Source organism: Petromyzon marinus, chromosome 31 (assembly GCF_048934315.1).
Source record: "Petromyzon marinus isolate PM22_M1 ecotype Great Lakes invasive population chromosome 31, UKy_Petmar_22M1.pri1.0, whole genome shotgun sequence".
NCBI lineage: Eukaryota > Metazoa > Chordata > Hyperoartia > Petromyzontiformes > Petromyzontidae > Petromyzon > Petromyzon marinus.
The window spans coordinates 3,407,605-3,434,564 of NC_133697.1; the positions used below are offsets into that span (position 1 = coordinate 3,407,605).

At 53.7% G+C, this 26,960-nt stretch overlaps 2 protein-coding genes across 2 annotated transcripts; both read right to left on the bottom strand.

Moving 5' to 3' along the window:
- Positions 1 to 1,493: 1,493 nt before the first annotated feature.
- On the bottom strand, positions 1,494 to 12,759 carry TTC8 (tetratricopeptide repeat domain 8). The gene is made up of 14 exons (XM_032963658.2): positions 12,529 to 12,759; positions 11,704 to 11,824; positions 11,327 to 11,399; positions 11,046 to 11,205; positions 10,183 to 10,272; positions 10,035 to 10,079; positions 9,821 to 9,906; positions 9,429 to 9,516; positions 7,707 to 7,817; positions 6,711 to 6,850; positions 6,242 to 6,416; positions 4,568 to 4,690; positions 4,369 to 4,452; positions 1,494 to 3,440 (listed from the first exon to the last, which is right to left on the bottom strand). The coding sequence occupies exons 1-14, from the start codon at positions 12,628 to 12,630 to the stop codon at positions 3,324 to 3,326; spliced, it is 1,515 nt and encodes a 504-aa protein (XP_032819549.2). The 5' UTR covers positions 12,631 to 12,759; the 3' UTR covers positions 1,494 to 3,323.
- Positions 12,760 to 15,333: 2,574 nt separating this feature from the next.
- Positions 15,334 to 23,854, bottom strand: LOC116947664 (heat shock protein HSP 90-alpha-like). The gene is made up of 11 exons (XM_076071000.1): positions 23,717 to 23,854; positions 22,348 to 22,512; positions 20,499 to 20,868; positions 20,249 to 20,382; positions 19,803 to 20,123; positions 19,155 to 19,320; positions 18,819 to 19,009; positions 18,533 to 18,680; positions 17,982 to 18,250; positions 16,755 to 17,088; positions 15,334 to 16,107 (listed from the first exon to the last, which is right to left on the bottom strand). Exons 2-11 carry the CDS (start codon positions 22,510 to 22,512, stop codon positions 15,995 to 15,997), a joined length of 2,211 nt encoding a protein of 736 aa, XP_075927115.1. The 5' UTR covers positions 23,717 to 23,854; the 3' UTR covers positions 15,334 to 15,994.
- Between the last annotated feature and the right edge of the window lie 3,106 nt (positions 23,855 to 26,960).

Below are 26,960 nucleotides of genomic sequence, written 5' to 3' on the forward strand. Positions count from 1 at the left end.
GTGTCACTCTCACCGTGGTATCACTCACTGACCACTGTGTCACTCTCACCGTAACGTCACTCACTGACCACTGTGTCACTCTCACCGTGACATCACTCACTGACCACTGTGTCACTCTCACCGTAACGTCACTCACTGACCACTGTGTCACTCTCACCGTGACGTCACTCACTGACCACTGTGTCACTCTCACCGTAACGTCACTCACTGACCACTGTGTCACTCTCACCGTGGTGTCACTCACTGACCACTGTGTCACTCTCACCGTGACGTCACTCACTGACCACTGTGTCACTCTCACCGTGACGTCACTCACTGACCACTGTGTCACTCTCACCGTGACATCACTCACTGACCACTGTGTCACTCTCACCGTAACGTCACTCACTGACCACTGTGTCACTCTCACCGTGACGTCACTCACTGACCACTGTGTCACTCTCACCGTAACGTCACTCACTGACCACTGTGTCACTCTCACCGTGGTGTCACTCACTGACCACTGTGTCACTCTCACCGTGACGTCACTCACTGACCACTGTGTCACTCTCACCGTGACGTCACTCACTGACCACTGTGTCACTCTCACCGTGGCTGTGCCTCCGGGTCGGGTCCCTACCTGTGCGCCGTCGTCACCGCCCGAACCGCACGGCGACCTCACGGGGGGAGGGTGGTGGTGGTGGTGGGCGACGACGAGGTGCCAGGAGGTGCCAGGAGGTGGTGGAGGAGGAGGTCGAGGTGGCTGCAGCAGAGCAAGGGGTACCGACCCACGCAGGTGTCACCTGCCGGCGCCGCAGCCGCCGCCGGTGCGATTCAAGTGCGGCGCGAAGGAGGCGCCGGGCGCGGTCCTGATGCTGAAGAGACTCCGCCTCCTCCTGGCGATGGAGCCGCCTCCTGTTGGTGGAGCCGCCTCCTCCTGGCGGTGGAGCCTCCTCCTCCTCCTGGTGGAGCTGCCTCCTGGTAAAGCCTCCTCCTGGTGGAGCCGCAGGGTGGAGCCTCGTGCACTCGTTCAATGCCCCGAGTAGGAGCGTTCAGGCAAGGAGCGCGTGTTTAACCGCCCTCCTGACTCGAGTGACGGACTCCTCCTGGGGTTCTCGGGCTTCTCGTCACCACGAGGCGCACCGGGGGTGAAATCATCCTCGTGGTGCTCTCGTGCCGAGTGGTAATTAGTGGTGGTTGGTGGTGGTGGTGGCTCTCGCCGAGCATGGAGCCGGGGTTAACCCAGCCGACTGGGTGCCAGGCGATGGCAGTGTGGATGCTCGCGTCGAGCCCAATACACGGGGCGGCGGGGGGGGGTCGTCTAATATTGGCTGCGGGGGTTGGGAGACACGATTCGTATCGCGATTTGAAAAACTCAATGCCCCTTTCCTTTTGCCGGCGGGCGCAGCGCCTCTAGTGGCCTCCCCAAGGGTTTACGCGAAACCCAATCGCGAGACGCACGTCGAGAAAAATCCACGATTACGCGCACCACTCGCCGTGGTTGCGTGTCGATCGATGATCGAATCTCAGAAGGTTTATTTGAAACGGTACCGATCACATCATGTGCATCCTACACCACTGACCTCCAATGACCTTGGCCATCCACTGCTGCATGGAGGTTCCCCAACGCTGCTGGTCACATGGGAAAGCGCAGTGCCAAGCACTGCGCTATGAACGCTGCGGACCCGAATTCGATTCCCGACCACGGCTAAAATCGTTCGCGATATCTGCACCAGTTGCTGGGCCTCCAGTTTCGCCAAGCCGCACTGACCAGAGTGGTGAAGTATGGTCAAACAAGTCCCACTACTGACATGGCATGGGAAGCCCTTCATCCAGCAGTGGATTGAGAGAGGGGTGAACATTTACTTATTCGCCATATATGTGAGTTAAACTCCTTTCGCACCGTACGTAGCCAACGGTGCTAATCAGAGGTGCGGGTTACAGCGTGCACCGCCAACTGCTGTAAACACGACCCCACTGCTCCGTGCTGGGATTCAACGCCTGTGCAGCAGCAGCAGAAACCACCGGAGGTCACAGCTGGGGCCCAGCACCTGGTAATTACGAGGCTCCCACACTCATCATCACCATCAGCTCCTCCAGGCCCCCGAACGCCATGCCGTGACAAGCAGACCATGGGACGGCGTGAACATATGCAATTCACGCTTAATTGATGCAGGGCTAATTGGTTGTGCTGATGAGTCACCCCGCGCCACCAGCGGCTTCGTGACCGTCCAGGCCAGAATGAAATCAGCGATTGTTGTTGTTGCCGTCTCGTGTTTGTGGCTCAGTTGTGGCACCGTTTTGGTCCCGTGCCACACCGCAGCACCAGCAGATCACTTGCATGTAATTAGCATCCTTGAAAACTATTTGCTTACACACGCAGTACCGTGCACATATCGCGAAGCTTGAGGATCCATCACGAGTCGATTCATAGCTCGCACCCTCACCGGGTGAGCAGCAAGTCACCCACGATGGTGAGCGACCCAGTCCCTGGGCAACGTGCACTCGGGAAGCAAGCTGCAGCTGATCGCGAGCCTGTGGCTCCCACGTGACTCAACATGAACACGAGTCCCTGCACGCGTCTGTCCGCACGCGTGCGGTAATTGCCCTAAACCCATGTCCATCTGTTTTGCTGGTTAATTGTACAATTAAATGATTTTCAAAAAAGTCATTTGTCAGAGCAAAGTTGCGTGACGGGAAACGTATTTACCACTGATCCATGTTTCTGCACCGTTTTCAATTCTGCAATGCAGTTGTTTTTGCTCTGATTTCTATTTGCTTCATTGTTATACTTGTTAAGCAATTGCATGTCATTTTAGTGACCCAGGTGACGCCTGCAAATGAGGCTCGTCCTGGTCTCGAGTTCTCACCTGGTTCAACAGGTGCAGAGGCCCCGGGGCCAAAGGTCAGCTTCGGGACAAAACTGGGCTGCTGCTGCCACCTAATGGACCCTCCAGGTCACTGCGCACCTCTGCGCAGGACCTCAACATTCACTCACAACGCCTCCAACGAACCCACCAACTCGGTCATCACGGAGTTGCTCAAGTATACCAATAAAGGACCACAGAGCTGCCTTCTCAGGCTTGCCCGTGGTTTCCCACGTGCCTCCGCGCGAGCTCTACGCGCGTTACAAGCGCGACGGCGAGAACGCCGCTCTAAAGTACGATCGCCGTCACTACCGCGACGCTCGCGTTACAACGAGACACACGACAGTTCTACGTGGACGCTCGCGCGGAAGCTCCGGGGCGGCTCCACACGCCGCCGCCGCCGCCGCCGCCGCCGCTGCTGCCGCCACTCCCATCGCTGCCGTGGCCGCGGCGAGTGGGGCGGGGGGGGTGGCGCTCTCACAGCATGGCGAAGTGCTGCTTCAGCTGCTGGATGAGCTGGTGCGAGTCCACATGCTGCGGGAACGCGCTGAGCGCCCGCTGGGCCGACAGGTAGCTGCTCTGCAGGTCGCCCAGCTGCCGCGCAAACACACCGCGGGGGCACGGCGAGACACATCCGCACATTTTTATATATGAAATATTTCACCTGGATAATCGCGAGAGATGGAAGGTGGGGGGGGGGGGGTCCCGGTGTATGAACCGACACGTACAGAGCGAACGTGTAACGATTCCGCGTATATACACACACACACACACGTACATTAAATCAGTTTCCATTTCTACAGTGTACACCGCACACGCGAGAACCATTCGATGGTGCACACCCCCGGGTTCGTGCAGAATGCACTCCGACTGTAACAGCGGCAGATGTTGTGCGAGTTTTAATTAGAAATGTAAATGAGTTGAGACTGGCGTCAGGTTTCAGTGTCTGCTCACAGCATAAACACCGCGCCACTGCACACCAGCAGCACGCTACGCTTCCTTTGCTGCTTATTACCACGCACTGCTGCACTCTGGAATTCCCTCCCATCGTCCCTTTTTTCCAAGCTCTCATAATAACCTTGCTCAGATTCTTGGTTCTTTCGGCAAAGTCACGTAGAAGGGAAACAATAAAATAATAAAAATATAAAACAATAACATTCTCACGACGTTTCGACTGCAACACAAGCAATCATCATCAGGTGTGAAAACCACAACAAGAAAATTTGAATTTTTTTTATTGTTTCCCTTCTACGTGACTTTACCGAAAGAACCAAGAATATGAATCCCTGCAGTCACGAAAGCTTTAAATCAAAATTTAACCTTGCTCAGATGAAGAGACACGTAAACGCTTCCATGTTTTAACTCTAATGTTCTTATCACGGCGCTGTGTGACGTTGACCGCTTGGCATTTTGGGGCCTCCGAGCCTGTGCTCAGGTGACCGCTAGAATCGAAACGAACAGCAGCGGGGGAGGATGCCGCTGGGCGGATGTGGGCGAGTGTGGGCGACGTGGGAAGCGAGACCTGGTTCGAGAGGCTGGCGTAGTTGAAGTGCGGCTCGTACATGTGTGGCGCCAGCGACGAGGCCGTCTGGAACAGCGCCTTAGCCTGCGCGCACGCGCAACACAGCGAGAACACGCTCGGCTCACAACCTCCCCACTCAGCCCGCTCTGCGCACGGGTCGTGCCGGGGGTCAGGGCGCAATCTGGCCACCCTCGCTCACCTGGTCCAGATGTCCCCTGCGGTGCTCCAACACCCCCAGGTTGTTGTAGGCCTCTGCGTGGTCGTTGTTATTCGCCAAGGCCAGCTTGAAGCATTGGTAAGCCAGCGTCACATCCCCTATCCCCTGCACGAAAAGACAAAGATCCCCCGTATAGCCTAAAAAGACGTTTGGGGCAAGTGCTGTTAGCGAGCACATATGAAGGCTTGCATGGCACACGAGGGGGTGGGTGGCCAGCACCACGCCCGGCTTCCTTTGACCTCCACAGTGGCGATGTTTACACATCGCACCGGGGACTCACTTGAGGCGGTGTCGACTTATGGGAGGCCCAGGACTGGTTCAGATAATCGTCACCGAAGTTGGCCGTGAGCGGGAATCGAACTCGGGTCGCCAGGTTCATAGCGAAGCGCGTTAACCAGTACACTGCCACACACACAGCATCAAATCCCCAATGCCGAGCACAATACACGACACGCATGGTACACACTCGTACAAGAAAAATCCGCACAAGACCAACGCATACATCATGTACATACCCAACAACACAATTTGGCGGTGTGCACGAGGTATTATATAATGGCAAACAGCTTGAATGTAAATTAGGGTTGGATTGTAAACAAGATTCCATTTAAATTACTACTCTGAATCCATTCTGGTGTTCCTCAAACTTACTATGACCAGACGTTTACTATTAATCGTTTTTCAAAAGTAATATTGTGCGTGTTTTACGTTTGTGCACCGTTTTCGATGTCTTCTGTAAGGCGGTTGTTTTTACACTGCTTTCTATTCGCACTTTTTTACGGATGTATGTTGAACTTCTTTCGCACCGTACATAGCCAACTGTGCTAATCGGATAACCCAGGTCACTCTTGCGAATGCCAAATCTCTACTGGCATCTCGCGACTTCTCAGCTGGTTACAAATGTAGTGACATCGCGGGATGTCACTGTGCAGTGCCAGCCCTAGAGAGGCACGGCGTGCGGTGTAACAACATCGCGGATACCACAAGGGTGTGGGTGTAGTAGCAGCCCTACAGGGGCCCGGTGAGCGCTGATTGATAGCGCTAGATGGCACCACGCCAACCCTACAGGACAGGGTGTGTGGGTGCCGGCCGTAGGATGAGGTTACTAAAGGCCATGGCAATCTGGTTGACCCAGGAGGACACGTGACCGGTTAAGTCTACAAAGGGGACCCAAGGGGGGGCTAAGAGGGTCACTTGGTCGGGATCCAGATCCTTCCCGAGGATTCTGGAAGGTGGTCGTGGCCAAGTGTGGAGCCAGCCACGCCGCAGGGAATATAAGCCGGTCCCGAGAGGGACCAAGGTTGTTGTTGCTCATACTGAATAAACCTTCGTCAACGTTCCCCGTTCGACGAGTCTCCAACACGTGGACCTGGACCCGAGCTGTGGTCCCGGTCCGTAGTAGCTAGTTACGTTGTAATTAGTGTAGCTAGCCTGGTGGTCAACACCATAGGTTGTTATTCTGTAAAGGGGAAAGTTACCCCGTGTGTTTGCGTTGAATAAATGTGTTGCTTCCAAGTCTACGTCTGCTACTCAGTTGAACTCGCTACACAAACAACACCAGCCTAAACCTGCTTTGCTGGCGCAAGTGGACAGTGGACGTATCGTGCGTCGCGTGCGTCGCGCTCCCGAGTGCCCGTCGCCGGGCTCGCCACTCACCACGGCGACGTGGCCCAGGTTGTACCACACCTCGGCCCCCTCCTCGGGGTCCTGCGCCAGAGCCAGCGCTCGCTCGAAGCTGCCCAGCGCCATGTCGTACTGCTGGGCGTAGAAGCAGCACAGCCCCAGGTTGTTGAACAGCTGCATGTTGTACACGCCCATCTGCAGCAGGCGCCTGCAACCAGTGGGCACGCGCGACCGGGGGGGCGCACGCGCAGCCAGCAGTGAGCCCCGGCGGGTCGCCGTACAGTGCGAGCGCAGCGGCCGCCGCCCGGCGGAGGCCAAGAGCCTACCTCCAGCTACCTCCGCTGGTCTGCGCGTCGATTCCACGAGGTTCCGGCGGGCCAGGTTCCTGGGTCCTACACCGTTGCTGCGGCCTGCCGATGCGCCACCTTCCCCATCACCGTGGTTCTCCCGAATCCCGTTGTTTCTCCGCGGTGCTGTGAGGCTGCGGTGGAGCAACACTCACCGGTAGAAGCGCAGCGCGATCTCGGGCTGGTCCGAGTAGAAGTGGCTGCTGCCCATGCAGGCGATGGCCTCCACGTGTGTGTTGTCCTGCTTCAGCACTTCCTTGTAGCTCTCCGTGGCGAGCGACAGGTTGTTCATGCCCTGCACGAACGACACGCGGACGGAGTGTGCGTCGTGGTTATGGTTATAAGCCTGCATTATTATTGTTATTGTTATCATCACTATTTTGTTTTGACTTTTTTTTCCACAGTTACTAAAGACAGGCCCAAACACATCAAGTGGCCAGCAACAAACAGCACCGTCAAAGTTGTAATAGACGAGCGTTAACACGCTTTTTAAATAGAGCAAGGTAATAAATTGGGAAAATATACAATGGGGGGAAATTTTAAGTGCAGCATTGTGAGGGAATAATCAGAAAAATAACTGTTGTGACCTGCAGTGTTGTCAGTGGGTGAGTGGGTGAATGAGTTGTTGTGACCTGCAGTGTTGTCAGTGGGTGAGTAGGTGAGTAGGTGTTGTTTTGACCAGCAGTGTTGTCTGTGGGTGAGTGGGTGAGTGGGTGAATGAGTTGTTGTGACCTGCAGTGTACTGGTTGAATACAGTGTAGATGAGACAAAACAGTCAGTGTCTGGTAGACCGAGTCCTCGACAGGGTTACAGGAATCAATGAGGAACCGATCACGGGAACAGCAACCATAGTAATATCAATATACAGTATGAGTGATAAAGAGATGACTGACCGCTGGTACGCAAATGGGTGAGTGGGTGAGTTAAAGGGTGAGTGAGCGAGTGACTGGAGTGAAGGAGTGAATCGGTGAGCAGGTGAGTTAAAGGGTGAGTGAGCGAGCGACTGGAGTGAATCTGTAAGTGCTGGACCATCAATCACCCTGACTGCTGCTTTACTCTGAATTGCATCAGGTGCACCGAGGTAGGAAGTGGGTGCAGTGCGAGCGAGGACCTCGTGGCAGAGGTGAGCGTTGTATTGCTCTTATACAAACCTCATGAATGCGTGCGATACCGGTGAGCAGAGTCACTTCCCCAGGGAAACGCTCCAGGCCCTGGCGGAACACCTCCAGCGCCGCGAGGGGCTGATCCAGCCGCACACACACCTGCAAAGACAAAGAGCCCCCGTATAGCGTTTAACAGACTGTTGGGGCAATGCTGATGTTTACGCACCGCACCAGCTACTCATTTAAAGCTGTGTCGACCTAGGGGAGGCCCGGGACAATTAGTGGTTGCAACCGAGAATCGAACTCGGGTCGCCAGGTTCGTAGCACAACACGCTAACTACTGCGCCACCACTACAGCCCTGAGCCAGTGGTGGAAATTCTACATTACTATGACGGGGGTGAGTCTATCCATAGGACAACCACTGTTTACTTCTTTACAGTCCGATACTCATTTTATCGTGCCCAGAGAGATTATGGACCATCAACCCCCAAAGAGGAATACAACTTGCAACCTTCCCATTGCGAGTCGTTCGCTCACACACACACCACACACACACACCGCACTCACACACACACCGCACTCACACACACACCGCACTCACACACACCACACTCACACACCGCACTCACACACCGCACTCACACACACACCACAATCACACACACACCGCACTCACACACACACCACACTCACACACACACCGCACTCACACACCGCACTCACACACCACACTCACACACACACACCACACTCACACACACACCGCACTCACACACACACCGCAATCACACACACACCACACTCACACACACCACACTCACACACACCACACTCACACACCCACACTCACACACCGCACTCACACACCGCACTCACACACACACACCACACTCACACACACACACCACACACACACCACTCACACACACACCACTCACACACACACACCGCACTCACACACACCGCACTCAAACACACACCACACTCACACACCGCACTCTTCACACACACACCACACTCACCACTCACACACACACCGCACTCACCCACACCACACTCACACACCGCACTCACACACCGCACTCACACACACACCACAATCACACACATACACCACACACACACCGCACTCACACACACACCACACACACACACACCACTCACACACACACCACAATCACACACACACCACACACACACCGCACTCACACACACACCACTCACACACACACACCACACCACAAACACACACACACCGCACTCACACACACCACTCACACACACACACCACACACACACCGCACTCACACACACACCACACTCACACACCGCCCTCACACACACACCATACTCACACACACACCGTACTCACACACACCACTCACACACACACCACTCACACACACACCGCACTCACACCACACTCACACCACACACACATTGCACTCACACCCCACTCACACTGCACACACACCACACCCAAACCACACTCACACCGCACACTCACACCACACACACACACCGCATTCACACACACCGCACTCATAAAGCACTCATGCACACACCGCACTCACACAGACAGCACTCACATAGACTGACTCACACATACACTGCACTCACACACACACCACACTCACAATGCAGTCACACATACTGCACTCACACCTCACGCACACACACACCGCATACTGACAGCTGGACCCCATGTAACTGACACAAGTACCTCACACCTAACAGTATGCTGAGTAAATTCTGCGAGTCAGACTTGCCTTGCTCAGGAAGAGGAACGTGTCGACACAGTCGTGCTGCTTCATGGCCGACTTGAACTGCTTCTCTGCCTCTCGGTACAGCCCCAGCCTGGGGCCCGCACAACAACAACAGCCGCTGTTCACCACTAAGTGACGGTGAAGGCACCACGGCACGTGTGCCATGCTGGTACACTTTGAGGCAAATTGACGTTTCAAAGGCCCGCTGGCAGGTCACAAACAGACCCAGGTGCTATAGGTTGACTGAGATGGACGGCACGTACCCACGCACACCCACTTACACAAGAGGCCAGGTTCATGCTCGCACAGCACGCACCTGTGCACACAACCCTCGCCGCTGCGCTGGGCCCCTAACCCCGCCCTGTGCTGCACCGCCGCTCGACCCGAGCGCTGACCTGTAGTAGCATTTCCCAAGCTGCACCTTCCACCACCAGTCTTGGAAGCGCGCGTGCTCAGTGGCCAGCGAAGCCAGCTCCAGAGCCTGGTCGCACGGCACGACATGCGGACGGGCGTTACTCCCGACGCCGCGCCGCCGTGCGCATTCGCAGAAACAGCTCTAGCGCGTACAGCACACACACTGAGGGCTGCGTGCACGGTGAAATCACTTACGTTCTTTACATCATTTTCATGGTGAAGGATGTATTCAAATAACGGCTGCAAATGACACAGAGGGGAACGAACCACAGCTCAGCGTGTCCTCGTCACAAACATCACCCTGGATCAGACCGATGGCCCCGGTGTACGACTCGGGTCTCACCTTGGCCACGGATGGCTGCTGCGCGTATTTTGCAAAGTTGAGCCGGGACAGGTGGATGAAGGGTCCATCTGGGCTCGACAGCATGGAGGCCTGTTGGAGTAAGGCCTCATTGGAGTCATCATTGACCAAGGCTCGGACAGCCAAGTCAGGCCGACGCCAACGTCACCCAAAATGAAGAAGGCCCTAAATGTCAGCCTATTATCTATAAATATAAGTAGTAATGTATTGCCCCCTGTCAATGTACTGATGGAGGAAGCCCTCCGCACGCTGGGGGATTGTCTGAACATACTTCAGCACGCTGGCCAGTGCGGATTGGTAAAGGGGGAGGGGGTCAAGGACCACTTTCAATGTCACTCGCCACTGACATTCGCCGTGGCTGGACATCCAACTCAGATTGCTGGGTTTTCTATCATCGGGCAGTGTTCATGGCAAGTGCGATGAGTGTGTGTTTTAACTGTGCTTATACTCCACTGCTAACGCAGTTCCCACAGTATTAGTTTAGACCAGGGGTCAGCAGAGCTACCGGTACACAAACATAGCAGGTATATAGCAGATGACAAACATATTCTGACTTAAATACCCAAAAATAGGTGAAATTTTGTTATCACCAAGACATTCTATAGTGACCCATTCCCTGCCATAGTAAATCAATTATTTTACGTTAAATCACGTTAAAGATTCACGTTTAAATAAAAAGAACATCCCGCAAAGGGGCAGCCAAAGAGCAGCAAGGGGGAACCCAAAGAGCCGCATCTGGCTCGGGAACCGCCGGTTGCCAACCCCGCGACTGAAGGCGAGCTCCCCGAGCGAAAGCGAGCGCGTTGCGTGCGTCACTGTGGCGGCGTTACTAGCGCCGGCCCTACCGTGCCGAGGCGGACATGCCGGCCTGAGGCGCTGGTGACGGGCCGCGCCGTGCGGGCCGTACGGGGTGTGCGGATGGCCTGCTCCATGGTCCCCGGGCGGCCAGACTGCGTCCCAGGCCGCATGAACCCAGTTAGGGGCCGTCCCGTGGCCGTCATGGGCCTGCATGCCCCGAGATCACATCCAATACGGACGAGCAATGGTGGGAAAAAAAGATCTAGGAAACACAAGTCTGTGAGGTGGACAAATGCGGCCAGAAGGTGGTGAAAGCAGGTGACGTCACCTGACGGCCTGGCTTGGGCCCATGGCGCCGGACCCCTGGCTGGTCGCTGGAGCACGGAGTGATGTCCCAGGACCTGGAATCGACACATTTCGCGAAACCCAGTCACTCCTAATCCACCGGGGTCCCAAAATAAGTCACTCATCATCTATTGTGGGACCTGAAATGTAGTCATTGAGTGGTCACTGTTCATCATCCACTGGGTCAATCAGCATTGACAGACAACCCAAGATTTTTGTAACTCAGTATTCACAGTCACTCATCATTCACTGGGGACTCATAGGATCCACTCGCTCGGACACCGTTCACTCATCCACGGAGCTCGTGGCACACGGAGGGTCTCTGCTGCCACGTCCACGGTTGGCCGTGTCGGCGCTCACGCGAGACCGTGGCGATGGCGTTGTCGTCCAGGAGCATCTCGGCGAAGCCCTCCTCGTCCACGTCCACCTCGTCCACGTAGAGCTGCTCCGTGAGGGCCCGCATCTTCAGGGTCCACGCCACCTGCCAGCGCCACGCACGAACCCCGTGACGGACGCGGACTACAGCGGCTCCTTAGGAGTCTCTGTGTGCTAGCGAGTAAGCTGGTCCATGTCCTGGCAATAGTCCGTAAGATGTTTAGAGTCCATGGTCCCTGGTCCCATGAGGTATCTGTGTTTAACAGTCCCTGGGGGTCAGTCATCAATTGCATAAAACTGAAGGCTACCCCTTCGCGACGATTTTAATCAATGTGATTTATGAGAGCCGATTGCTTGATGTGGTTTATGCAGCTGGCTTACTGCTCACTCAAGCAGTCCGAGGCCTAGCACCGGATCGTGACAATCATACTAAAATCATCTACGCCGCTATCGGGGAGAGCTCCACTGATTCTCGAGACGAGCTGTCAAGAGGGTACTGCAGTGAGACGTTTGGCCGACCTGTGAACTCGGGTTTGGCTTCTTGTCGGGGGAAAAAAAACCGAAGAAACCCCCCACCACCCCAGCACGCAGCGGGCGAGGCGGTGATGATCAACAACTGCGCACAGAGAGAATGAGCGAATCCAAGGCCCGTGTGCTGCCATCTGGACCATCACGCAGCCCCAAGCGTACAAACACTCAGCAGCCGCTCCTGCGAGAGTCAAGCCGGCTCACGAATGCCCGCGTGGCTCGTGAGGTTGTCAACCCGGTCCGGGCAGGCGCCTCTCGGCCGTCACAGGCGGCTCGACTTACCTGGTCCAGGGGATTCTTGCGGAGCAACTGACCGCAGATCTCGGCGCAGTCGCGATGCCTCCTCCGCCTGAGGCGGCTCCAGGCCAAGAAGGCTGGATCCATGTCCCGGCGTGGGGGGCCACGGAGGCCTAGGCGAGGGCCCGGGGCCTCGGTGCCAAGGCAACGGGGGACGCGCGCGCACACACGCGCGCGCCACGCGCAGGCTCCGCCCCTCGCCGGCAGGGCCCACAGCGACCTCTGGTGGCCCAGTGGGCGCCCCCAATCCCTGGGGTTACATTTTGATGTAACGCGTAGTCAGGAATAATCGCGACCAATATTATTCCTAATAGAGGTTGGGGTGGTTGTGTCATGAATCCCGTCACCACCCGGCCAATTAGTGAGATTTGTCACGTAAACGAAACGCGTCAATTAGTTACTCATTGACCGAAAGCTTTCGTGACTGCTAGGAATTCATATTCTTGGGTCTTACGGGTAAAGTAACGTAGATAGGTTTTCCTTTAACCTATCGACGTGACTTCACCGAAAGACCCAAGAATAATTAGTTACTCGTTCAGCAGCACCGGTGCGTTGGAGAGTAAACCCGCAAGCGAGGTGGGCCTCTGGCGTTTTTGAGACGATTTTCGTGTCCTCAGGTCGTTAATGTGCATACGTTATGTGCATTCTGTATGTTGACTAACTGTGAATAGATCAATAATAGAGATCCACTAATCTGCTCCTTACCCCCCTACCCCCTGGACTTGATTTGCTCACATTGACGATATAACATTTTATTCCTCTATTTAACGCCGAAACAGAAGGATGTATCCACAATCCTGGCTGTCGCCTGAGGCTGGTTTTGTAATCACCGGCGAAACGTCGTACTCGAATTGTAAATGTCGTGGGTTTACTCTCCCACACACCAGTGTGCTGAACTAGTAACTAATTGCCACGTTTTGTTTACGTGACAAACCTTACTTCTGGCTGTGTCGGGCAGTGGCGGGCTTAACGACGCATGCATATTTATGCGATCTAACCCAAACAAACTCTATTCAAGATATGTACCTTTCACTAGGTAAGGCACACCGAGCTACATCGCTCTTTTTCATAAGTGACTTGGCTATCAAAAAATGATAGCTCAGCGAAGTGGCTTATCACGTGTAAAATTATAGCAGCCAAATACTCTAAACGCACGTTGATTCTAAATGTGGAGGGGAAAACCGGAGGACCCGGAGAAAAATCCACGCGACCACGGGGAGAGAGACACGCAAACTTCAAAGATGCAGCAGGCGTTAGGCTCGGGATTGAACCCACGACCTCCTGCATACCAGACAAGGTAGTTAACATCTCGCCACCACGGTGCCCTGGTGGACGGGATGTCGGGGTGGATTAGGGGGGTAAGCGCCCACCAGGGATCTGAGATTCTATTTTCGAGGGTGTAAGCCTCCAATAAGCTCTGGGGGATCCCTCACCTCCTCGGTGTCACCAGGAAATCCCCACCTCCCCCACTGTAGGCCAAATCCGCACAACGCATGTCATCATTCAGACACGGCGTTCTAGATTTGAAGTTTTCGTGACTGCAAGGATCCATACTTTGGTTCTTTCGGTAAAGTCACGTACCTACGTGACCAAAGAGACACGACGTCTATGGAAACTGCACTTTCATGTGGTACGGTTCAACACAATATCGTACCGGTATCAGATCTGGGTACAAATCAATGTCTGCTGCCACCTGAACACAGACGTCAATTCCTGGACTGGGCCGGGCCAAACCGTGCACAGGTGGCGACCTGAGTGGGGTACAACTCGCCACCGTTGAAAAGCGAACGCGTTATTGTTGTTTTTGTATTAAACTGCCACCTGAAAAATATCGTGCTCCGCCCCCACTCGTTGCGTCACGTGGCTTCATTTCTGGTCGCAGTGCATTTCTCGTGTCGTATACCGCTGCTGTGACACTGGAAAGGTCACCACCAGAATCAGTAGAACCACGACTCAACAGCAGCCTTCCCGAGTCCACCCATCTCGCTCCGCCTCCAACAGCAGACAGTGGTCATTGCCACCCACTATCGTTCTGGTAGCAACTTACCAATTGATTTGCTTTTAAGACTAAGTTTTTGACAATCTTACCGGTGCTGTTTTGCACCATTTGTTGTATGTGGTGCATTCTACTCACCGCGTTCTTTGTGCTGGTTCTACCACCAGGATAATGCACACGACCTTGCCATTCGGCATCTTGCAATACAGTAGTTTTTTAATATTCTTTGCTGTAACCAGGTTTCTGTGTAACCATGTCCCCAACGAAAACGGCCATGCATTGCCTAATGAGGTTAACCTGTGCCAAAAATAAAGTCACCCACCATCATCACCCATCGGCACTAGTTCCCCATCTGGAGGCAACTCGCCCCACCAGCACCCCCTTGTCACCTACCAGGCTGCAGACCCTTGGGCTGGAAACACAGCCAGCAGCATCTCAAGATTGCCAGGTCTACAAAGTACTGTAACGCGAGGGGACACGGAGGGTAACCCCTGTGCACATAACCACAGCCCTCGCAGCCGCTACGTGGCGCTACATTGTTCTGCTCAAATGAGCAATGAGGTAACGGTCACCTCCCATTTGCAGCTCAATTTTAAATTCCTCATTCCCATGTGAGAAAAGTCTCTCCATTGTATAAACACCGTTGGCTTTCTCCCCAGTGTTGCTTATTGTATCCCAGAGGGACGTTGGGCCGAGTCAACCCCAAAATCAGGATTTGAACTCACAACCTTCAGATTCCGAGCCACTCGCTCCACCGCCGAGAAACCAATGAACAGCCATGACGCATTTAGGAATAAACCCAGTAATGTGCGTGCAATTTTTATTAAAAAATATCCAAGGAAATTAAAAGCACTAGAATGGCATTGACAACGGTGCAGCCAACGTTTACAAAAACATAACTTAAATTCACTGCATGCAGTATATCGTAGCTTGTTCTGCGAAGGGAGGGAAGTTTCGTCGACATACCCACTCTCCCAGCAGCTGTCTGCACACGGACCATTTACAGTGGAATAGCAGCCTATGGAATAAGCACAGAACTATATAGAAGCATTAACAGTATACAGAAATCTTCACACCTCTGTAGGATAATTAATCAGGACGCGGCACTTCCTTCACCGCACTGCTCCACTTGTAAATACCCTCCTCCCATCATACTTCATCGCTTTGCCCACTCTTGTAAGAATCTTGCTCAATTTCGGGAAAATCTGTTCACTCGGATCCATGACAACTTTGAAAGAAAGTGCTGTTTGTTGCTGTGACCACTTCACGTTTTGGGCTTGTGGAGCCATGCTCACTCGGCATGTGGGTTAAAAAGAAAAGACACTGGGAGCCTTTACATGGTCCAGTCTTCATATTTGTGAACGCTTTCAAATTGTTATGAATGTGCAGAGCCCGAGGGTCACAACGAATAACATCGTGTGAGGGAGAACAGGGCGGGGGGGGCTTCTTCCTCCTCTAGTCGACTTCCTCCATGCGCGACACGTTCTCGTCGTCGCCCTCCAGGGGTGGAAGGTCGTCTGCGGGACCGGCAGGGATGTCTTCAATTGTCGACTCATCGTCATCGATGCCTGCCACACACACAAGCTCCACTTAACGCTCCACATCCAACAACCCCACCTCACTGGGGAGAGCGGTCACACCTTGTGTAGCAGGTGTAATGTGTCAACTAGTGTGGCCTACGCAGCGGCTGTTATCAGCTCTGGGGACCGTAGTCACCCTCGCAGGATGGTCAGGATGGGTAGTCTACACCATTACATCACCTACACAAGATGACCATTTAAATAATTGCCCTCACCCAAGCCACCTCATTTTGACACAAAATAGAAGTGGTGGCAAGGGGGATATAAAAAATAAAATAAGCAGACAGCACGCCTCCTTCGCATAGCTAAGTGTAATTATTGTGTTATGTACAATATACAAAAACTAGTACCCAAAAAAGCTTTGACTATGTATTATGGATAGTACCCATGTTAAAAACATAAACATCTCAGCAGCATTGGTTCAAGCAAACCTGGCTCTGCTGATGGGACAATGATCATCAAAACTGGTCCAGCATTGGCTCGTGTAGTACCAAATGCTGCTGAAATTACACTCCGAGAGGCCTGTGTGTATATGGAGAGAAACGGGAATGAGGCCAATTCTCTTTGTATTTTGTTGCCTATTTAACGGTGGGGAATTGCAAGTTGTTGCGAGAGGGAATCGATGCGAGGCCTACCAAGTCCCAGCTTGATCATGCGGTAGATGCGGCTCGCATGCGTCTGTGGGTCCTCGAGCGTGAATCCAGACGACAGCAGCGCCGTCTCAAACAGCAGGATGACCAGGTCCTTCACCGACTTGTCGTTCTTGTCCACCTCCACCTTCTGACGCAGGGTCTCCACGATGGGGTGGTCGTGGTTGATCTCCAGGTGCTTCTTGGCGGCCATGTAGCCCATGGTGGAGGAGTCTCGCAAGGCCTGCGCCTTCATGATGCGCTCCATGTTGGCCGTCCAGCCGTAGGTGCTGGTCACGATGCAGCACGGAGAGGAGACCAGCCTATTTGACACGGTCACCTGCACGGCACAGAAGGGAACGCGCATTAACAATGAGCACGGTGGACAAGTGCCGTTGTATTTACGCAGAAAAAAGGTGAGCAGAGCCCTCGTGGAAATCATCCAAGCGTCAAGTGGATTTTTCTTGACAGCAGCCGAGCACAGGCCCAAATACGTCAAGCGGCCAGCAACAAACAGTACTATCAGTACTATCAAAATTGTAATAGGTAAGAGTGTGACATGTGTCTTGAAGTGATGAAGGTTATGCAAGGCTTGGAAAAGGAAACAATGGGGAGGGTATTTCAAAGAGGCGCAGTGTGAGGTGAAGACGCAGAAAGTGTTTTTACAGGAACTGGGATTGGTCGAAGTGTCGATGAGGCCAAACATTGGGTGCAGGGATCAGGGGCAAGTTGATGGGGACAGTAAACGATGGTCGTAGCGCTAGAAGATTGATGAAGGGACTGACCATCGTTGAATAAGTGACTGGATGGAGTGGTGCATCAACCATAAACCTACTCTACATTGAATTATAACAAGCACAGCGAGGTAGGAACTGGGTGCCGCAGTGTTGAGATGTTAACTACCTCGCCTGGTATACAGGTCGTGGGTTCGATCCCAGTCCTGACACCTGGATATTTGGAGTTTGCATGTTCTCCCCGTGGTCACATGGATTTTTCTCCAGCACCTCCGGTTGTTCTCTCCACATTTAGAAACATGCATCGAGAGTATATAGCTCCTAGAAATGTCCACATGATAAGCCACTTCATTGGGCTATCATTTGTGGCCAGGTCGCTTCTAAGAGCTGTATAACTCAGTGGGCCTTGCCTGGTAAGCTAAAAATAATTTAGTTTCAGTTTGGGGGTGGCTCCCCACCCCAAGACAGGTTCACATCACAAGTCCTGCCGAGTGCTCACCTTCTCCACCTTCTTCTCCAGGATCTCCTTGACCACCTTGCAGAGATTCTCAAACTTGGCCTTGGCCTCCTCCTGTCTCTTTTTCTCTTCCTCATCTTCCGGAAGCTCCATGCCCTCCTTGGTGACGGAGACGAGGGTCTTCCCGTCAAACTCCTTCAGCTGCTGCACGCAGTACTCATCGATGGGCTCCACCATGTACACCACCTCCAGGCCACGCTTGCGCACGCGCTCCACAAACGCAGAGTTGGCCACTTGCGCTTTTGACTCGCCTGCGAGCGAAATCGCGGTTCACAAATTAGCCTTCCGGCACCACGGCCTCGTCTAACGGTTTGACAAATTCCCGCTCAAATGAGCATCGCGACGATGCTCATCTCCCGTTTACAGTCCCATTCCAAATTCCTTTGGCGAAGACTAATCAAAAGGACAACCACTGTTAACAACCACAAAGTGGAATGCTATTTATAGACCGAGGGACGATTATGTGTGTGGTGCCATGGAGTGTGGTGTCGTGGCGCGTGTGGTGCTGTTGGCACGTGCGTGTCTGCCCGCACCGGTGATGTAGTAGATGTGCTTCTGGTTCTCTTTCATTCGAGACACGTAGTCCTTCAGCGAGCACATGTCCTCGCCCGACATGGACGTATGGTAGCGGAGCAGCTCCGCTAGCTTCTTCCGGTTCTGAGAGTCCTCGTGGATTCCCAGCTGTGGGGAAAAACGATAAAAGGCAGAGCGACAGGGTCAGATTTCCCCCTGACGAACTGAATGACGGGAAAAGCACGAATCACAAAATATTCAAATCCACACCGCTGCAGAAATTCGGCAAATGGTGAGAGCATCCACCTTGATGTTTTTGGAGAACTGCTCATAGAACTTCTTGTAGTTATCTTTGTCCTCGGCGAGCTCCGCGAACAGCTCCATGGACTTCTTGACGATGTTCTTGCGGATCACCTTGAGGATTTTGCTCTGCTGCAGCATCTCACGCGAGATGTTGAGGGGAAGGTCCTCGGAGTCCACCACTCCCTTCATGAAGTCTGCACACGGTGAACATTCACGGCTTTAGTATTTATCACTGTAAAAACTCTAGAGAAACCATTGAATAGAAGAAGTGCTTTAAGGGAGGAAAAAAAATGACATTGTTTACGAGTTGCTCTCAAGCCTGCATGCATCCCCGCTTACTGAGATACTCCGGGATGAGGTCTTCACAGTTGTCCATGATGAAGACACGTCGAACGTACAGCTTGATGTTGTTTTTCTTCTTCTTGTTTTCAAAGAGGTCGAAAGCCGCCCGCCGGGGGACGAAGAGCAGCGCCCGGAATTCCAGCTGCCCCTCCACCGAGAAGTGCTGTAGCACAAACACGCCATGTGCAATAGGCATTCAGTACATTTTGTATTTGCGCATTTCCTGTGGCGCATGGCCCTCATCACGAAGGCACCTTTTGAAGTCTGCAGTCGCTTCACAGTTGGGTGGAGGGGGGAGGCAATGTTGCCACTTGTCCCAATTAAGCAACGCTGCGGTTTAACGTTACAAATGTATTGAATTTGGACTATGATGCCACAACACAATTTACGTCACACAATCTCTGAACCGTACACCGAGGCAGATATAGCGTATTTTTACGGTTCATACACCCCGCAGTTATAACCAGGCAGGCCTCTTAACAATTGAACAAACCTCTGTAACAAGCAGCGAACATGCTACCCTCTGGGCCGCATCATCGCACAAGTCAACAGACGGGCAACACACGCCAGGCCACATACGGCAGCCACGAGGCCCTGGCTCGTCACCTCCACTGTGTCCAGAGACAACGGCACCACCACGCTCACCTTCACGGCAAGGTGGTCCTCCCAGTCGTTGGTGAGGCTCTTGTAGAACTCGCCATACTCCTCCGCCGTGATGTCGTCCGGGTTGCGCGTCCACAGCGGCTTTGTCTTGTTCAGCTCCTCCTTGTCCGTGTACTTCTCCTTGATCTTCTTCTTCTTTTTCTTCTTGTCCGAGTCCTTGGCCTTGTCCTCCTCCTCATCGGAGCCTACGTCTTCGATGTTGGGAGTGTCGTCGTCAGACCTCTCTTCCTTAGGTTTATCAGGAGCCGCCTCCTCCTTGTCCTCCTCGTCATCGCTCACCTCCTTGTTGCGTTCTTTCTCCACCTGCAACAGATGGATTACCCAAACTTCAGACGATATACGATGGAGGTTGCTCACCAAAACAGCGATGAAACAAACGGACTGCGGTCCGAGTTGGTCGAATGTACGAAACGCAGCACGTTACTCACGTAAAGCGTGATGGGGTAGCCGATGAACTGGGAGTGCTTCTTGACAATGTCCTTAATTGACCTCTCCTCCAGGTACTCAGTCTGGTCCTCCTTAATGTGGAGCACGATCTTGGTGCCACGACCGAGAGGCTCCCCTGCACCGCATCATCGCAGCCACTCGAGATTAGCAAACTCATCACCCGGCAGCGGGTTGTGCTGGGCGTGCGCCATGGCGAGAGCCACGCGTGCTCCACCGGGAGCTCATACTCACCGTCGTTGTCGGGCCTCACGGTAAACGAGCCGCCGGCCGAAGACTCCCACACATATTGCTCGTCATCGTTGTGCTTGGTGACGACGGTGACGCGCTCGGCCACCAGGTAGGCAGAATAGAAGCCCACGCCGAACTGGCCGATCATCGAGATGTCGGCGCCCGCCTGCAGGGCCTCCATGAAGGCTTTGGTGCCCGACTTGGCGATGGTGCCTAGGTTGTTGACGAGGTCGGCCTTGGTCATGCCGATGCCCGTGTCGACGAGTGTGAGTGTGCGGTCGATCTTATTGGGGATGATGTCGATCTTGAGCTCCTTGCCAGTGTCCAGCTTGCTGGGGTCAGTGAGGCTCTCATAGCGGATCTTGTCCAGCGCCTGGGCAGACGGGGGACCGCACAGTGATGTTTACAATGCCATGGCAACAGCAGATCGACGCATGCTACCACATCCACGACCATCACATTCACGGCTCGACCAAATTCCGGAATCTACGACTAAGCGGCAGGGTGGCGGCACATTGGCAACTCATGTGCCTCACGGCAAGAAGGGCCTGGGTTTTATTCCTGACTGAGGGTGACTGGAGTTTATACACTCTCCCCCTATTTTTCATGGGCTTCATCAGGTTGTCTCAGGTTTCCTCCCATAGCGAACAACACTTTGGTTATGTAACTTGGTAAATAATACCTCGATAAGCAAATTTTCGATATACAAACTTTGGATTTATTACTATTATATTAATGGCAAAAAATAAATTCACTGAAATGTGATAAATAAAATAGCCCATCTACAGTTCAATATAAATTAGAATTAAATTACAAGATACAGTTTTATGAGCATTGAGATCGGCTATAGAAATTGTGTCTACATTCGTCTCGGCCAATCAGCATGCAACAATACACTGTTACGGTGATATGGTGTTTGGTGGGCAATGTAGCCCCTCATGACTGCACCGAAGACTACACTGGCTAGTGTGAATATTTTTTCAGTACATTACACCGTTTCTTTTAATTATGACGGTTTTTGTATTTTAATACTGTACAGAATAAAATATTTTCAATATAAATGATCTTGATACGAATGGAAAGTTATTGAATGTTTATTGTATGAAATTGGAACGCACCCTCAGAGTACTAACGTACATCCTATTCAATGTAACAACTTTTGATATACAAATGAAGCTCCAGGAACGCATAAACTTCGTATATCGAGGTATTGGCCAAAAACATGCCAATGCTGGCTGAAAGAATACCGGCAAATTACTCAATTTGGATCACACACACCAAGTAACATCGTCCAACCACAAGAACTTTGCAGGACCCTCCTGAAAACGAGTCTTATGACTCTGAGGTAAACAAGCAGAGTAAATAAAATAATACATTGCAAAGATGTTTGCCAATCTACTGCTGGATGAAGGCCTCATTTCCACACTGTCAGTCATGGAAGTATATTGGCAAGCAGTCTACACAGTAGCAGTGGACATGGGGCCACTCACAATGACAGCAGCAGCGTTAATCTAAAATCACAATTAGACCGCAAGCGGCCCATACGATACTTTGGATGTGTGAAGGGGCGGGTGGGGGGGGTCCTAGCACCCCCTCCCCCCTTAATAGCGTAGGGGGCCGGTGGCGTCAGGGGTGTGGCGGGGTGTGTCCGTGTGTGACGGTGTGTGGAGCGGTGTGTGTCCGTGTGTCCGTGTGTGTGGAGCGGGGTGTGTCCGTGTGAGGAGCGGGGTGTGTCCGTGTGTGAGGGTGTGTGGAGCCTGGTGTGTCCGTGTGTGAGGAGCGGGGTGTGTCCGTGTGTGTGGAGCGGTGTGTGTCCGTGTGTGCGAGGAGCGGGGTGCGAGTGGTTCCGTACGTCGGAGCTGTTGGAGATGAGCTCGCGCAGGAAGATCTCCTTGTTGGAGTAGAAGGTGTTGATGATGAGGGACATGAGCTGGGCGATCTCCGCCTGGAAGGCGAAGGTCTCCGCCTCCTCGCCACTGCCCGCCATGGGCTGCGTCGTCTCCGACACCTCGGGCATCTGTGGAGATAGCAGCGCAGGAGACGCGTGGGGGCACCCACTGAGCCTCTAGAGAGACACGCGGACACGGAGCCCCCTGTGCGGACACGGAGCCCCCTGTGCGGACACGGAGCCCCCTGTGCGGACACGGAGCCCCCTGTGCGGACACGGAGCCCCCTGTGCGGACACGGAGCCCCCTGTGCGGACACGGAGCCCCCTGTGCGGACACGGAGCCCCCTGTGCGGACACGGAGCCCCCTGTGCGGACACGGAGCCCCCTGTGCGGACACGGAGTCCCCTGTGCGGACACGGAGCCCCTATGCAGACACGGAGCTCCTATGCAGACACGGAGTCCCTATGCAGACACAGAGCCCCTATGCAGACACGGAGTCCCTATGGACCTTCCAGAATGTTCCCTCTCACGGGCGCCACCCGCTGACCGCTCCGCCTGCACCATCGCCCACCCACACGGCACCCCCCACGGCACCCACCCACGGCATCCACCCACGGCACCCACCACACGGCATCCACCACACGGCATCCACCCACGGCACCCCACCACGGCACCCACCACGGCACCCCCACACGACACCCACCACGGCACCCACACGGCACCCACCACGGCACCCCACCACGGCACCCCACCACGGCACCCCACCACGGCACCCCACCACGGCACCCCCACACGACACCCACCACGGCACCCACACGGCACCCCCCCACGGCACCCCACCACGGCACCCCACCACGGCACCCACCCACGGCACCCACCCACGGCACCCACCACGGCACCCACCCACGGCACCCCCACACGGCACCCCACCACGGCACCCACCACGGCACCCCCACACGGCATCCACCCACGGCACCCACCCACGGCACCCCCACACGGCACCCCCACACGGCACCCACACGGCACCCCACCACGGCACCCCCACACGGTACCCCCACACGGTACCCCCACACGACACCCACCACGGCACCCACCCACGGCACCCACACGGCACCCACCACCGCCTCGCTCGCTCTCTCGCGTCCCCCGTCAGTGGCGGGCGCCGCCCGATGGTCTCCGGTTAACGGCCGACCGCGTGGTGGTGCAACTCGACGTGACACCGAGCAGCCACTGCACCTCCGAGTAGCCAGCCGACAGTCGCTACTTCAACATTACAAGCATCGCCGAGCACGACGCATACACCGTACACTGCTCTCAATAACGCCGTCGTTACCTCGTATCGTTCTGCCGTAGCAGTGAGAAGTCGTCAAGGCGCAGTGGTTCGCACTTTCGCGGTGGCTGCGGGAGATTTCTGTGAGCGCGGCTGTTGCCGGCGCCGCTGCTTATAGCGAACGCGAAATTTCGAGAAGACGCGGGCGGGGGTCTCGCCCGGCGTGCTCCGGTGATTGGTGGAAGTTTCGCGAAACCCCGCCCCCTCGCTCTCGATAATTATCAAAGCCTCGCCCCCTCGCTATCGATAATTCTCAAAGCTCCGCCCCCTCGCTCGCGAGAATTCTCAAAGCCCCGCCCCCTCGCTCTCGAGAATTCTCAAAGCCCCGCCCCCTCGCTCTCGAGAATTCTCAAAGCCCCGCCCCCTCGCTCTCGAGAATTCTCAAAGCCCCGCCCCCTCGCTCTCGAGAATTCTCAAAGCCCCGCCCCCTCGCTCTCGAGAATTCTCAAAGCGCTTTCGCTTCCACGTGCCCATAGACTATCGTGGTGTATCACAGTAATGCCCATAGACTACCGTGGTGTATCACAGTAATGCCCATAGACTACCGTGGTGTATCACAGTAATGCCCATAGACTATCGTGGTGTATCACAGTAATGCCCATAGACTATCGTGGTGTATCACAGTAATGCCCATAGACTATCGTGGTGTATCACAGCAATGCCCATAGACTACTGTGGTGTATCACAGCAATGCCCATAGACTACCGTGGTGTATCACAGTAATGCCCATAGACTATCGTGGTGTATCACAGTAATGCCCATAGACTACCGTGGTGTATCACAGTAATGCCCATAGACTATCGTGGTGTATCACAGTAATGCCCATAGACTACCGTGGTGTATCACAGTAATGCCCATAGACTATCGTGGTGTATCACAGTAATGCCCATAGACTACCGTGGTGTATCACAGCAATGCCCATAGACTACCGTGGTGTATCACAGTAATGCCCATAGACTACCGTGGTGTATCACAGCAATGCCCATAGACTACCGTGGTGTATCACAGTAATGCCCATAGACTATCGTGGTATTCCAGCAATGCCGATGGAATGTAATGGTAAAAAAATTACCCATAGACTACTAAACGTGTAACAGAAAACATAACTATTTTATTTTACGGGCATTCTACTTTGTGACCTTCGTTTGAATCCACTGCTGAGTTCGGTCTTGGCACGCGTTGAGTCGGAACGCGTCGGCATCCCACTCCACATTGCGCAGCCCTTTGTGTGCCGGCGTGAATCACTCCGCTACGGAGAACCCTAAGAACCCCGACCGAGGACGCTTCTAGAAGCAGCCGCAACACGGGCTCACGTGAAGCGGAGCCACACGCCCGGCGGTCATCGTGGCCCGTGGCTCCAGCTAGCGGGGTCTTTGTGCTGTTCACCGGGCCGCGAGCAGTACGGGGACACGGGCTCGCCGGGCCTCACTGGGCGCTCTGTTCGCCGCAGTTCGGCTCCATTGTGCCGTGTGGCAGACAGCCCGCGGCGGGCTGGGGAGATGGATTGTTGTGGCGGGCACTCGACAACAGTGGCACACACGTGCTCGAGCGGTGTTCTCTAAGGCCAGTATGCTCTGTGGATTTAACACACGCTGTGGGTTGGGTATGCTCTGTAGATTTAACACACGCTATGGGTTGGTATGGTCTGTGGATTTAACACACGCTATGGGTTGGGTATGGTCTGTGGATTTAACACACGCTATGGGTTGGGTATGCTCTGTGGATTTAACACACGCTGTGGGTTGGGTATGCTCTGTGGATTTAACACACGCTGTGGGTTGGGTATGCTCTGTGGATTTAACACACGCTGTGGGTTGGGTATAGTCTGTGGATTTAACACACGCTGTGGGTTGGACATGGTCTGTGGATTTAACACACGCTGTGGGTTGGGTATGCTCTGTGGATTTAACACACGCTATGGGTTGGGCATGGTCTGTGGATTTAACACACGCTATGGGTTGGGCATGGTCTGTGGATTTAACACACGCTGTGGGTTGGGCATGGTCTGTGGATTTAACACACGCTATGGGTTGGGTATGGTCTGTGGATTGAACACACGCTATGGGTTGGGTATGGTCTGTGGATTTAACACACGCTATGGGTTGGGCATGGTCTGTGGATTTAACACACGCTATGGGTTTGGTATGGTCTGTGGATTTAACACACGCTGTGGGTTGGGCATGGTCTGTGGATTTAACACACGCTACGGGTTGGGTATGGTCTGTGGATTTAACACACGCTATGGGTTGGGCATGGTCTGTGGATTGAACACACTGCATGGGTTAACCATGGTCTGTGGATTGAACACACTTCATGGGTTGAGCATGGTCTGTGGTTTGAACACAGGCTGTAGGGTGGGTATGGTCTGTAGATGTAATATGCTTTGGGTTTAGCAGCGACTGTAAAAACACGATTTAAAACTATGTTTTATTCTACCAGGTAAGGCCTACTGAGTTATATAGCTCTTTTTCAAAAGCCACCTGGACACAACTGATAGCTCAACGAAGCGGTGTATGTGGAAATTTATAGCACCCAAATACTAAAATTTAACACACACCAGGGATTGAGTATGGTCTGTGGATTTAACACACGCTATGGGTTGGGCATGGTCTGTGGATTTAACACACACCAGGGATTGAGTATGGTCTGTGGATTTAACACACGCTATGGGTTGGGCATGGTCTGTGGATTTAACACACGCTATGGGTTGGGCATGGTCTGTGGATTTAACACACACCAGGGATTGAGTATGGTCTGTGGATTTAACACATGCTATGGGTTGGGCATGGTCTGTGGATTTAACACAGGTCTGTGGATTTAACACACACCAGGGATTGAGTATGGTCTGTGGATTTAACACACGCTATGGGTTGGGCATGGTCTGTGGATTTAACACACACCAGGGATTGAGCATGGTCTGTGGATTTAACATACGTTGATTTTGCATGTTTTATGTTCTCTCGTAATTTCTTGCAGGCAAAGTAGCTGAAACGTCGAGATTCGTTTTTGCCGTTTCCAATTCGTACTGTATAAGAGCTTACTTGAAAGTATTCAGTAAAATACTCATTCACTGCAAAAGTTAATGAGCACCCCGCACGATGCGAACACATCAGCACTGGGGAGACAAAGGTGGCCGAGCATGGTGCTGGCTCCACCACCCCCTGGTTTCTCCGCGAACCCCGTAATAGGTGCTTGCTAACAGCATTTCCTCAACAATGCGTTTGATTTGTAGGGGGATTCTAGACGA

What these genes read in the sequence shown, in the direction of transcription:
- LOC116947664 (XM_076071000.1), bottom strand. Translation starts at nt 22,512, where the DNA reads ATGCCCGAGGTGTCGGAGACGACGCAGCCCATGGCGGGCAGTGGCGAG. An exon ending in CGTGAGGCCCGACAACGACG is followed by an intron (nt 20,383 to 20,498) that starts GTGAGTATGAGC and finishes GATGCGGTGCAG; the next exon opens with GGGAGCCTCTCGGTCGTGGC. An exon ending in GCTACCCCATCACGCTTTAC is followed by an intron (nt 20,124 to 20,248) that starts GTGAGTAACGTG and finishes CATCTGTTGCAG; the next exon opens with GTGGAGAAAGAACGCAACAA.
- TTC8 (XM_032963658.2), bottom strand. Translation starts at nt 12,630, where the DNA reads ATGGATCCAGCCTTCTTGGCCTGGAGCCGCCTCAGGCGGAGGAGGCAT. An exon ending in ATGAAAATGATGTAAAGAAC is followed by an intron (nt 9,907 to 10,034) that starts GTAAGTGATTTC and finishes CCGTGCGACCAG; the next exon opens with GCTCTGGAGCTGGCTTCGCT. An exon ending in ACGCCAGCCTCTCGAACCAG is followed by an intron (nt 3,441 to 4,368) that starts GTCTCGCTTCCC and finishes TTTGCGCGGCAG; the next exon opens with CTGGGCGACCTGCAGAGCAG.